The sequence below is a fragment of the Narcine bancroftii genome, chromosome 1 (genome assembly GCF_036971445.1).
Source record: "Narcine bancroftii isolate sNarBan1 chromosome 1, sNarBan1.hap1, whole genome shotgun sequence".
Taxonomy (NCBI): domain Eukaryota; kingdom Metazoa; phylum Chordata; class Chondrichthyes; order Torpediniformes; family Narcinidae; genus Narcine; species Narcine bancroftii.
In genome coordinates, this window is record NC_091469.1 from 376,046,387 (window position 1) to 376,060,964 (window position 14,578).

The 14,578-nt window shown below is 38.4% G+C and overlaps 1 protein-coding gene across 6 annotated transcripts in view; it reads right to left on the reverse strand.

Moving 5' to 3' along the window:
• The window catches only part of hivep1 (HIVEP zinc finger 1), a 182,944-nt gene that overhangs the window by 156,323 nt on the left and 12,043 nt on the right, over positions 1 to 14,578 (reverse strand). The window contains exon 1 of one of the 6 annotated variants that reach the window (XM_069913387.1): positions 13,954 to 14,103. The exons of the other annotated variants lie outside the window; for them this stretch is intronic. Within the exon in view, the coding sequence (XP_069769488.1) occupies positions 13,954 to 13,984 (31 nt within the window). The 5' untranslated portion in view covers positions 13,985 to 14,103. Of the gene's footprint in view, positions 1 to 13,953; positions 14,104 to 14,578 lie in introns of those variants that run through there. 6 annotated transcript variants of the gene reach the window in all.

Here is a 14,578-nt window from a genome sequence, read left to right on the forward strand (position 1 = left end):
GAAATAACATGATGCAACAGGATACCTCTATTAAAATTCCATTTAAGTAAAAAAAAATCTGCTGGAAGTTAAGAGAAACATAGAAATGATGGAGGTAAAGATATGTAACTAACATTTCGGGCCTGAACCTTTCTTCATATGTTGAAGGACTCAGGCCCAAAACACTGGTTATAAGCTTTACCTCCTATGGATGCTGTGTGACCTGCTAACTTAATCCAACATTTCCGTGCATCTACAGCAATCACAGCCTCTGCAGATTTTCGTGATTCACTCCTGCTGTAAGTTAAGCGTTTTTAGAATCAGTGGTTAGGATCCCAATATCTCCATTTGTGCACTTGCAGGATACTGTAGCAGCAGCTAAACCATTTTTCATCCATTTTCTCAATGTTATTACTATGTCTTGTATTTGAATTTTTAAATGAAGCTTCTGGTAAAAGCTCATTTGCAAGATTTAAGGATTCTCTCGTACTAATAGTACATGCAAATCAAAATGGATTTTGAGTTGAACTCACGTGTTGATGTTAAAAATGACTTCTAAAACCAGAACAATCAAAGCAGTCTTGCAATTGAAGGTTAAAAGCTTTTATTGTTTGCTTCCTGTAAACTATCCACAATGGGGAAAATGTGTCTGAAATCTCATTTTTCAATATCTTCACCTGAACAAAGCCTTCTAGAAATAAGCCTCTGGAAAATGTACTTGCTCAATTAAAAAAAAATCTAGCAACAGAATACTTGCCAGCTGCCTCTGTGAAATTAAACTGCTGCATGTTAGAATGCGCAGTTTTTGCACCCCCAACTCCTTTGCCAATATAAGAACAAACTGCATTGGTGTTATATACTGCATTCATACGGAATTCAAAAATGTTATCAGTTTTCCAACCTACACTCATTCATCTCTCATTCTTTCCTTCCCTTTCTGGATCTAGCTACCTCCAACTAAGGAGATACCCCAACCAATAACATCCAGTGCAAGTTCTCAGACTCACATGGCCACTTCCTCCAACCCTGTCTCTTGCAACAATTCCACTCCATTCTTTCTTGATTCCCTGGTCCATCTTCAGTCCCTAACAACCACTCTCTTCCCTTCCCCCCCCACCCACCACCACCACCACCACCACCACCACCACCACCACCACCCCACCCACCACCACCACCACACTCTCCCACGCAATTATGGAAAATCCAGTACCTCTACATTCACCAAATTGCCTTTCCAGGTAAATTCATCTACACTTCTTCCAATCTACTATTCTGCAATTGGTGTTCACAGCATGGGATTCTAAATATTGGAGAAACCAAATGAAGATTGGTTCATCAATTTGCAGAACACCTGTGTTTAATCCTCAGGAATTACTCCCATTTTCTGTTTGCCTGCCACCTTAACTCATTTCTGTCTGTGGCCTCCTACATCTTTACAACAAGGGCAACATAAGCTTGAGGAACAACACCTCATCTTCCATCTGAGCATGTTATTGTTTGCAGGAACATTGAATGCTCCAACTTCAAATTGTTCTTTCTGTGTGTATGAAGACTTGCTATTGATGTCTGCTCTTTTTCTTTCATTGATATATCTACCTACTGACCACATCTCTGTATTTCCCGATTATACAAGAGCATCAAGTGTTCACAATATTAGCAACATTATTTCACCTGATTACATGTAGTCCTTTTATTCCAACCACTGCCTTCCCCCACCTCCTCTGCTACCCAGACTAACTTGTTTTCTTTCTCAATTCTGTTGAAGGATGTTCCACCTTAAAATTTAAATATTTTTCTTTCCACAGATGCTGCCTGACTTCTTGAGTGCTTCCAGCATTTTCTGATTTTCAGAATCAGCATTTTAATTGTATTTATTTTAAAATATAAAGGATATATTTCAAGTAATGCCTAGTTGCTACATATGACTTAAGCCATGTTTGATTCAAATGGATTTGGATGCATCTACTAATAGCTAAGTTTCAATACTGCAGAATCTCTGCCAAGCTGGACACGGAATTAGCACCCTAAACTGAAGGATTTCAACCTGAAATGGCAACTATCTATTTCCCTCTATGGATGCTTCCCACATTTCCTCCAGTATTTAACTTTTTTTTGCTCTATATTCCAGCATCTAGTTTCTCGTGCTTCCTAGAACCCAAACTGTACTGCTACGTAAATTCAAAGGGAATGAAAAAAAGCTTCAACTATTCATGTAAAAGTTACATTTAATTCTTTTTGAAGTGAAACAAAAAAGTCTGCAGATGCTGTGATTGTAGTAAATGCGTAAAGGTGCTGGAGAAATGCCCCCAATAGATGCTGTGAGACCTGCTGAGTTTCTCAGGCACTTTGGTGTATTTATTTAATTTGCAACGTCACCTTTAATTCATTTACTAAATAAAGGAGAACCAGCTGGCCATTCATCCCATTAAGCAACTGCCTTCAGATTTCAACTCCCAATGCCTCATCTGTTATCTACCACTGTCCTCCATATGCAAGGATCTTTTAAATTCTATTCTCAAAATAGATTTCCCCCCCCCCAAGATTTCTTGGTTTAATTTTTAAAACATGGGACCCTCTCTTCAAGCTAACTTTCTGGACAACAGACTAATTCCTAAATTAATGCTACTAAATATCTCCACAATCACAAGCATCTGAAAAGAGTTATTCTTTAACTTTTAAAATTATGCTGATTGAATCCACACAATTTCTCATCAGTATCTTTGCTGGCCTTCTATCAAGAACTAACATTTTTAGTGAGGGCACTCAAACTGGGGACACTGCTTATCTTAATTCCTAGATTTCATTAAATTTATAGAAAGAAGCAAATAAAACAAATCTATATAATCTATGCTATTGAAACTGCACTATGAATAAAAGGGTAAGAGGGAAGCATGGTCACAAAGACAGCAGATAATGAATGGGTGGAGAAAGGAGGGAGGGCACAGCAGCAAGAAAGGGGAGGAGGAATATGAAATGTAGTTAGATTTAGGAAGTTGCAGCAGGTAGTTCCTCCTTCAAGTTTATTGTCATGTGTCCTGCTAGTCAACATAATACAGTAGTAAAGATCAGTACCAGAGTGCAGGAGTTACAGAGAAATCAATTCAAGTGAACCGGTGCGGACTTGAAAGGCCAACATGGCCTGTTTCCGCTCCGTAAATGGTTATATGGTTATCATTTCTTTGCACTGACTGTCATGCAGCAGGCAGCCTATGCTGACAGCAGTCACATTGGCAATTGAGGACTTCAGAAACCAGATGAATAAGGAAGGGAGAGGTAAGAGAGAGGAAAGCTGGTGAAACAGTGCTGTACTCTTGCTTAGCCGATCATAAGAAGGCAAGAGTAAAATTTAAACCATGATTGCTGCTACTGACACAACTCTGACATGTCCCGATCACATATTCCTGTCAGGCAATATTAAACAAGTCTTTGAAGTCATTACCTGCACAGAAATTCCATTGTAAAAAGTAATCAATATTTGTGAAAAGAGAAACACAAAAACTGCAGATGCAGGAATCTGGGGCAAACAATCAGATGCTGAAGGGACTCAGCAGGTCAGGCTGCATCCACATGTAGAAATAATCCGTTGTTTTGGATTGGGACTCTTTTCCAAGACACTCTTCACGCAATTCTAAAATTGATGAGCTCAATCACTACGCTCATGTTAATACAGCAGACTCTCTGCGAGGGATCATACCAATTAAAGTTCAGTTTAGAAATACACTTAATCTGTCTTTATAACACTTAAGATCAAATCTAAAACAGGTTGGAAATGAAAACATATACAGCCATGAGTCATAATGCAAAAATCAGTGGGTTTACTGACGTTAATCTGGTGGCAAAACATTCCGCTCACAACGATGAACTTGCTTGCATTCTCCCCCACACAATCAAAATGAAATGTTTTGTATCTTGTAGAACATATATCAGTACTAAAAATCCCTTTTGATTTTGTCTTATGTGGAATTTGTGTCAGGAGAGTGTGGAAGAAGAGATTTTTTAAACATACCTCGACACACCTACTGACAATGCTTAAAAATCAGATGACACAGTGCTTGTTTTTATAGCACTGTACAATACAATAACAGCATTCCCAGTTGTGAATTTTGTTAGCTGTCACTTCCAAGATGTAGAGTCAAGGAGATTTCACCTTAAACTTTCACACCAACTCACCTATGGATTCTGGGCAAAGCCAATTTGCTTGCATTGGTCCATGACCTTCTGAGCTTTTCCTATCCACCTATCTGTCCAAATGTCTTTTGAACATTGTAATTGTACATATTTCCATAGCTTCCTCTGGAAGCTCATTCCAGATATGCACCACCTTCTGAGTGGAAAAGTTGCCCCTCAGATTCCTCTTCAATCTCTCCCCTCTTATTCTAGAATCATCTACTTTGCGGAAAGACTGTGGCCATTCACTTTATCCATGCCCCTCATGATTTTATAAACATCTAGAAGGTCACACCTCAGCCTCCTACACTCCAGGAGGGAATACCAAGCAATTTTACATGATGATGCAAAACTGCATTGCATACATCAATCAATGTCATTTTTAATGCCAAACCTAATCTCACTTGATACAATGCTATCACCCCTTTCCAAGATATTATTTTTGTGTCACTGATTTTCCTGCCTGTCATGATGTCCTGGGGGCATTCACTTTAGGGCAGAGGATCAAGCTGCATGCATGCATGTCCCCCTACCTCCTGGTGTATGTTTTGTCCCCCTTCAAAGTAACTTGGGCCCAGGGGGAACTGTTCCCTAGAGGCTGAGCAACCTTTCTTGTGATCCGTGTTAAGCACAGTGTTATTACAGTGCCAGCAACCCAGGTTCGAATCCAGTTGTCCATAAGGAGTTTGCACGTTCTCCTTGTGATCCTCATGGGTTTTCCCTGAATATTCTGGTTTTCTCCCATCCTCCAAAAAAAATAAATAACTAATAAGGGTTTGGGGGATTCATTGAGTGCAATTGGGAGGCATAGGTTTCAATGGCTGAAATGGGTTTCTACCGTTTTGTAAATAAATTTAAAAACAGTTTAAAATCAGCATGGCACCAAATTGGCTGCATTTCATGCAGTACCCATAGGACATAGGGAATCACACTGCCTAAAAAGAAATGCTAGGTTTCAAACAAAGAACGTTTTACCTGATTTAACCATTTTTACGATGATGCAAACTGTGTGTACATTGTATGCAATCACTTTTAGATGCTGCACCCTAAATGGGATCCAACACAATTTCTACAGAATGCTGCAATTGTTTATGCTGACAGCTGGTACAAGTTGATTTACTGTTGTTAAAATAAATAAAAAGGAAGGGAAGGTTTAAGGAGAAAAATTGCCAAATGTCTACATTATACCAAAAATGTAATTTGTGAAATGATCACCCAAGAAAGATTTTGCAAAGCAAACAGCCTCTTGAAATAAGGTAGGGTATGTCCTCAGCTTAAGCAGGCCTTAAGGATGAGGTGATGGGATCAAAAATGTACACTTACCTCACGAGAATGGCAGATGTTATAAAGGCTTTTCCCATCAGCAATCTGCATCCCTAGGTTCAACTAAAATACTTCTAATGTCGCCTGTATTCAATTCACATTGAGAGATGTTTGGCAGGACTGTGCAGATACAGAGTAAATTGATGATGTACATAGGACTACAGAAACAAAGAAATGGACACAGTGACACACATACAGAAAGTATATTAGAGATGGTAATGACAACAGAAACATTCAAGGAGAAGTAGGGAGGACATATAAATCAAGACACATATAGCAAAGAAGAGAAGCAAATAAATATATACCTGTACATAATTTTTTTCTAATTAGCATGCAAATCATTCACATCAAGCAATAATTTGTAGCCACAGCTGTAACAGAAATCCCAATATATTTGGACACCAAACACATTTGATCAGGCAGTTCAATATAAGAGAAAAAATATAACTCATGGCTGTAACTCAGGCACAATGATCTTGAAGTTCACTGTCATTCAGCATTGATACTAGAAAGCAAATATGAATTTTCTTCATTATTTGTAAAATACGACCAAAAAATACACAAACAGATCAGCTCTGACATTAATTCCATGACAATGTAACAAAGCATGCCTTATTTCAGCTGCAAAAATGTCTAACCAATCTTTCTATTGGCCACATTAGCACCCTCTATGCCACAGCGCACTCAAATTGCTTTGTCACATCAGATTAAACTCATTCTGTTATTTTCAGATAAAATCTGTCAGAGGTTTAGAGATCCATGGAATCCACCCATTTTTCCATGGCAACAGCACCTACAGTAAAGCAGTCTTGCTCAAGCAAGCGGAATAAAGCCCCTTCGGTAGCAAGCTACAACTGTCTGTAGTCAAACAAATCCTTTGCTTTCCGATTTTAGGGATGCAGAATCCTACCTGCAGTGGCACTTCCCATCTCATTTCAAATCAATCATATGCCAAAGAAAGGCACAATGTATGACATTATTTGCGCTCTTTAGTACTTCGGTAAATAAGGTCCTTCTGATGTCTAGTCACTAGGGTGCTGTGAAAATTTTGGCAGATAAGTTCAAGCTTCCACATTTGACTGAGGAGTTAGGATCCCTGGAATAACTCATGTACTCTTCCTCAAAATAATGCTTCATCCTCTTAAGGGAGCAGAGGACATTCCATATGTGTTTGGAACCTCCAGGAGGGCTGTATTGCTTTGCACCACATGACATAGTTAGCCTAGTCAATTGTACTCATGATTTTAAAAAATCATACTTGAACCACAATCCCTGGGCAAAAGAGGTACATCCACTGCAGCCTTTAAAATAATGTCTGGAGAAAAATATTTGTATATGAATTAATTAACACTATGCAAAATAAATAGCATCAACAGTGCATTTCTAAATGCATTAGCCATATATTTTTATGGACTTTTTACCCCCTCCATAAATCTTCGTCCGCGAAGCCAAGCCAAAGAGAAAGAGCCATATATTAATGAAATGAAAAAAAAATTAAAAAACAAAATGAGATTATAAGAAACACCTTCTAAGAGTTAGTCTGGTCCTTCTTAGTGTTGCCTCAATCTTCAACCACCTGAAATCCACCATTCCACACACCCCACCCCCAAAAATACACATTCCCGCTCTCTGTTGGCTTGGACTTGAAAGGATGGGGGGAAAGAGATGAGAGAACAGGAGCAGGGAGAGAAGACAGTTTCCAAGTTTCCCATCAGAAGCTTAATTCTGAATATATTGTTAGTATAGTCGGATGCTCTGTTTACATTCCTAATTGTGTGCTTTTTTCCCCCCATCTTAAGGATCAGCTTCCTGCCCTGAAATACAATCCATCATTTCTGAGAATGAAGCCATTCAAGGCCAATAAATATCAATGGAAGTCCCAAAGCTAGGCTTCCAAGGAAAAAAATAAATGATTATTAAATGAAGGCAACTCTAATCCAGTGGCAAGATAAATTACAAAATAACCAAACACATCAGACATTTTTTTTTAATATAAACAATTATAATTAGCCATTTATGCTGCAATCCTACTATTCTTAACTGATTCATATTTTCCCATTGGCTTTGAACACTTCACATTGGATATGCAATTCAATGAATGCATCTGGAAGTGCAAAAATATTATTCACTGATCTCAGTCATTATTCATCATAATATTATAAACATTTTGAAATTGAAATTACACTATCAGGAGAAGAAAACACAACACACCCACACTAATATTACATATTTCACATTGTCAAACCATCCAGATAAAGTCCATCGCAGTTTAAATGTGATTAATGTTATTGAATCCCCACAGCATATGCCAGCTGCCAAGAGCCATTTTACTGGAGTTTCTGAGAAATGGAGGCCTATCCATTATACATGAAGCTCTACTAAAACCATCAAAAATCACCATCAGTTGTACCATTCTTCTCTGCTGTGACTTGCCAGCTCTCCTCTTATTGCCACTCTCTGTGACAGTGGCAAAGTTTTGTGGCCTCTGTAACCTTTAATTAATTGTTCACCAGGGGAGTAAAGCAGCAGCGTTAAAAGGGTTCAGTCGGTCATACTAAGATTCTATCATTTCATCTTAGCGCGATTAAGATTGCAATTGAGTGGATGAGAAGGTGGGAGAGAGGTGTTTAAGGTGGATAGTAGGGAGTTCAATTGACGGAAAGTGGAGAGAACATTGACTGGAATGGAGAAATGTGTGTGGAGGAACTATGGAAGAAAAAGTATCAGACTGAACTGATGAGGGAGAAATTAACCACAGTAAATCCAAAAAGAGAATGTGTCTGTGAACTGTAATTATGTGCAGTACCTGACAATTGGGTATCAAGAATATGGTGTCTGTGATTGGTGGCAAATGGCTATGATGGCCTGATAGACATCTAAATAGTAATTATTTTTTTCTTTAAAAATTTATAAATTGTATCATGCAAGAATGCTTTAAAATGAACCAGCATTCAAAATTTCTTCAACAAAAACATTAATTTTAAGAAACATCTGTTTGATAGGCCCACAAAACACTGAGAGTCAATTGTCAGAGGACACTCAGGAGATGGCAGATACTAGAATTTGGAACAATAGGAAAACAATCTGCTGGAGGAACTCAGCAGGTTGAGCAGTATCAGAAGAAGAAAATGAATGGTCGATGTTCCTGGCCAGAAAACTTCATCAAGACTGGAAGCAGCTAATAGAGACTCACAGCTCTAAGGACCTGGATTCAATCCTAACCTCAGGTGTTGTCTGAGTGGAAATTGAATCTTATCCCAATGACCAACTGGGTTTCCCAAGATGGTCCATTCTCCTTCAACCAATCAAAAGACTTACTGGTTGGTTGATTAATCGGCTAGGATAAATTGCCCCCAATGCAATAGAGAATCAGAAAAGTGAAGTTGAAGGGAATGCAAGAGAAAAAACAAAATTCTCATTGCTTGAAGGGTTTGTTTCCATGCTGTATGACTTTATGGTCATTTTTTTTTTAAATCAAAACTTGTCTTTAACATGTGTATCTTCCTTGAAACATTCCCTTCTTCAGTATAAGTGGAGAAATGTTGGGCATACCAACAACTTTCAATATAAAACCTGTATAATAATGCATGCTTTAATTTATTGGTGGCCTTAGGAAATGTCACTTTTTGTGAAGCAGTTGATTGGTTGCATGGTTGTTTAGGCCTCAAAACTGTTAGGTTAATTGGCCAATGTAAATTCCCCCCACTTGTGTAGCTGAGTGGGGGCAGAGTTAGTGAATATGGGGAGAAATTTTAAAAATGGGGTTATGATAGGGTAAAATGGGTGCCCAACAGTGCAGACTCAATGGGCTAAAGGGCCTGTTTGTGTGCTGTGACTTTCTCTGGCTGTAGGTACTAAATTCCAAGCAACTCTAGTGAATGTCAAAGCTGCTCAGCATTAAACTGACATCTATTTATAGAATGCTTGAAAATATTGTTTTCTAAATTTAATTAAATTCATATACAAATTGCAAATCACCAATGTTCAGTTTCTCACTGTGAAGTGTCCAAACTCGTTCCATTGTTCTCAGGTAACCCCAAGATCTGATGGACTTAAAGCTTAGTAATTCAGTCCTTTAAGACAGGAATTCAGTTCCACTTGAATGATTCAAGCTCATCGATGTGACCCTTTTGAAATTCACAGCACTAGAGATATCGTACAGTAATAGACTGGAACTTACTGAGTAGGGCACCATATGCACTTGCTGCTGAACAACATTAATGTTGTGCCCTTGGCTTGTCAGTGCCCGACAAGGTATTCTAGCAAGCCAGGACTGTCCTTGAGCTCTGCAGTGAGACAACAAATGGCAGCAAGACACAACTTGTCTTAACTAAGATAGGCAGGCAAGCCCTGGTCAAAACCAGTTCAGAAAAACTGACAGCATATCTTTGCCTGTTATTGATATTTGTCAAATTTGTTAAGTATTTTTCCTGCTGCTAAATGCTCCTGACATTTAGATGTATTAAAAATGTAATAATTTAAAATTGTTAATAATTTTAAATGTAAAAATAAATCATTGAAGAATAGTGAAAACAAAAAAATTAAAATCAATGTTTGAGATTTTATTCTAACCTCACAGCCACAGACTTCCCAATCAGAAGAATGGGCTTGCAGATCCCATTCCAGGCCTAACCTGAGGCAAGATCTTTCAGAACATAGTTTTGGCTTAAATTCTTCAAAAGTCTCAGGTTTATTCCCCAGCCTCTGTCAAGCAACAATGCCAGTCAAGGCAGTGCATGCGGGATGTTGTGAATGTATATCTAATACAGACACAACAACATAAATATATTGAGCTATTCCTTAATAATGGAAGGCGGTGGGGCAGGGTTGGTGGGCATAGTCATGTCGTTTCTATTCTTCCACAGGCTACATTCAGAGTTCAACAGCAGACCGTAGCCAGAAAAATCACCAGTTTGGCTAGGAAATACAAGACTTCTACACTGGGCAAGTCTTAAAAGTGAGAGCAAAATTGCTTTCAGGACTGCCTAATGAATGAATTCTGAATCGAATCAAAAATTGACAATCTGTTCACATCAACAATTTAAAATAAATATTTTTGAGAAAATATTTCCCACCTCCAAATAAATAAGAACCCACTTTCAACTCTGCAAATTTCTATGGGGCTCAAAACAAATCTCCATTTATACTGTAGCAAAAAGCATCCCAAGATGCTTCACAGGAATGTGGTCCAACAAAAGGCCGAGATAATAACTCAGACCACATTTCTCTTTCACCACTATAAATGTGATAACTGTGTAAATAACTTGAACAAATCTTAAAAGAATTAGTCAAAGACACTGAACGAACTTCCCCAATATGGTTGAAAATGCTAATGAAATTTGTAAATCTCCTGTAGATGTATGAACATAAAGAAATATATATAATATAGATGTTGATGAATAGCGCATGATTGAAATAAAGACTGAAAGCTCAATAAACATGCAACAATGGCTTGTAGAGTATCTACATAATGTGTTTGAGTTTGCAAAGTTGAGCTAGACCACGTGACCAGAGTAGCCCACATCAGAGGATATGTATTGACATCTAATGCAGACAGAAAAATCTCCCGTGCTTTGCTCTTTAACTCTTCCCCTCCTGCTTGGATTAGACCAGTGGTTCTCAACCTTTTTCTTTCCACTCACATACCACTTTAAGTAATCCCTATGCCAGAGGTGCTCTATGATTAGTAAGGGACGGTTTAAGGTGGTATGTGGATGGAAAGAAAAAGGTTGAAAACCACTGTTTTAATTGTACCTAATTGACTCGTTATGTGCACGGTTTCATAACTTAAAAGAAAATGGGCCAATGACAATTTTTCTCAAGCAAAATATTTCAGTAACAATTGGGTCCTTAAAGTGGTATGCAAGTGGAAAGAAAAAGTCTGACAACCATTGGATTAGATTGTTGCATGCTAATTTTGCAGATTCTAGAACACCACTTTTTACCAGCTGTCATTTCTGCAGAACCTTCCAACATTCCCCCTGATGCACATGCCATGGTTCCTTTATTGGCACATCCATTAATACACAAAATTTGGCCACTTTTATTAAGGGCACACGAAGAGGTGCCCCTACCAAGAAGAGAAAATAAACATGCCACATCCTCCAAGGCCACTGCCTCCGATGCTCCTGTAACTACCGTAGCTGCATGGCCTCCTATCTGTTCCAGCAATTAACCCAACCTTCAGGCATCCAAGACACCTTCTTCAACCCAAAGATTTAGACCAAATTGAGTTTTGGAACATTTAGTATTGGCTTCCTGCAATCCAATCAGCACACCTATTGAACAATAGTTGCTTCTGTAAAATGGATTAAATGTGCAATTCAGAAAGCAGCCAATAGCAGAGTTAGAGTTGGCCGATTGGGGATGAAATAATGTATTGGTATGCTTGTAATGCCTGATCTTGCTTTGCAGGATCATGGCTGACCATTTATCTCAGCACCACAATTCCAGCACCAACTCCACATCCCTATATATGTAGTACATATTGTAAAGGCCACCATATTGGGAACTAGGAAATAGCTCCCTAGTTTAAAGGTCTAATCCAAAGGTCCAACACATCTGTAGGACAAAAGCAGATAGCAGGAACAAAATGGGAGGTGCATTCCACCCCCCCCAACCCAAGCCAGCCAATCAAGTGTCAGTCAATATAGGGTTTTTTTATGTTATAAAAAGGGATACAAGAAGGACTGAAAGAAATTGGATGAAAGAAGAGAAAGATACCCAAATAAAGGAGAGAGTGAACGAGCTATTAGGACAATAAAGCAAATGGAGTGAACAGACTATTAAGTAATAGCATAGAAACTGGCTAAAAGTCTGCTGTGCACCTTGATCTTCCTGCAACACACTTTCCTTATCAAACTTTGTTGATCATACCCCTAAAAAGACAAGAGATCTACTGATGAAATTATGCATTTGCTTTTTATTCAGTTAAATTTTAAAAATTGCTTTGCTTTATCATTTAAGTATATGCTGCACACTCAGTGAAGTATTACAATAAACTAACAAAAGGGGATATGGTCAAATTTAGAAATAGGAAGATATGCCAATAATCACATGCATTAGAATATTAGTCTATGCCCATTATCCAACATTAAAACAACCAGAAACTTAAGCAAAAGGCAAATAAACTTGAGGAAATATTTTTTTTAATTAATGAAGTTTTAAATAAAAGTTTAAATACAAGTTAAAAATTGTAAATGGTAAAAGTAAAGTTCTCTGAAGCAACACTCAAATCCTTGGGAGCAAACATTCAGCCAGTGGAGTGCCTGGTCATACCCTGCCTGAAGCATGTTTCAATAAAGCTGTGTTTGAATAAAATGGTGGCACCCAGGATGAAGAGCCAGCCAATGCCATTCGCTGCCATGGGGGACTCTCCCAAAATGTCTCCCTATCCTTACCTGGTAAGAGCCTTTATTTTTATTAGTATATTAATCTGTAAATTTGGCAGGGGGAGGTATGATTAATTATGACAGTGGCAGTAGCAGTTAACACAACACTGTTAAAGGATTGATGAAGGGGGTTCAAATTTAAAGGAAGGTGCACCAAGGGCCTGGAGGTGAGTCAGGTTGCTCCGAGGGCCTGCGTGGACATGTCAGGTTGTCAGCGTGGGGAAGGTGCGCAAAGGGCCTAAACAGGACATTGGTGTGGAGGCAAGTTGGGTTGCACTGAGGGCCTGACCGGGATACTGGCGTGGAGGTGAGTTAGGTTGCGCCAAGGGCCTGGGCAGGATACTGACTTAGAGGTTGTCAGCGCGAGGAAGGTGTGCCAAGCGGAACACCAGGATGAAGAGCAAGTCGGTCCGCTCACCGCTGGGGTGACTCTCCTAAAGCGTCTCCCTATTCCTCTGCAATAAGAGTCTATATCTTTAATAGTATTAGGTATATCAGTAAGGCTTGAGGGAGGGGAGCTTAATTATGGCAGCGGTACTGTTAACATAGTGGCTAATGCAGTACTGTTACAGTACCAGTGACCAGGAATTGATTAAGGTGAACTTTACATAATTAAAGACTACAATACTGTGTTTTTTTCTCAAATTACTTTACATTTTGCACTGTCTTTTGTCTTTTAAATAGTGTATTCTTAAAGTAGGTGTATTTGTCAGGCATTGGAAGAGCAAGCCTCAGTCAATTGAAAAATTTGCATTTCCAGCATCCACAATCCCTGGAGGTGCTGGATAACGGGGATTTTATTGTACAGCCCAAGCAGATAATGGTATACAATTTGTACCTGGGTATCAGTAAATACAATTATAAAATTGAACAAGACAGAAATAGTTAAAATTTCACTCTGCAAAATTCAGTGATTTTTTTTTAAAAGCTATTCTAACATTTTTTATAATTATATTTCCTTTCAATGTAACAAGAACTATCTACATAATATTTTAAAAAAACAACACCAGTAGCCTCCAAAGACTTTCAAAATTTAGTTCCTCTATCCCATAGGACATGGTAAACAGAAGGGTAAAAGTTTTTATGTACTTACCACAATACATGGGGATTAAATGAGACCACATTTTAAAGCAGAGAATCCTGACATTAAATTGCAAGTAAAATTGTTGTTACTTTTGCCAGGAATCAAAAGCAAGTACGTAAGAACTCAACGGGCTTGCACTCTTCCTGCTGCACCCAGTTTCACTGCAGGAACAGCTGTGACTGAGGATACAGATCTCACAGTGGCTGCCACAAGCAACACAATATCTGGAAAGTACCTAAACGTAATCCAGTGACTAGTTTTGAAACCAGGGAGACCACTTCCTGCTTATGTGAGAGGATTTAACCAACCATGTTACACAGAAAGGTGCAGCCCAAGAGAAAAAGCCCAACCCACGTAAGTACTTCTGCCAAAACACAGACAATTCAGACCAGAGCATATCTGTCCTCTACAAGCACATTTTCTGTGCAATAAACAGAACATTTTAAATCCATTGTAAGTGTTTTATACCACACTAAAGATGTTTCTAGATTTAGGAAAAAAAATTCCACACAAAAAAATAGTCAAGAAATTGCATTCAAATAGCTATTAAAAGATAAGAAGAGTTCATATTAATTAATGAACAGTAGAGAAGATACAAAATAGCCATCTCACTCCAGCACAGAGAAACAAGTAA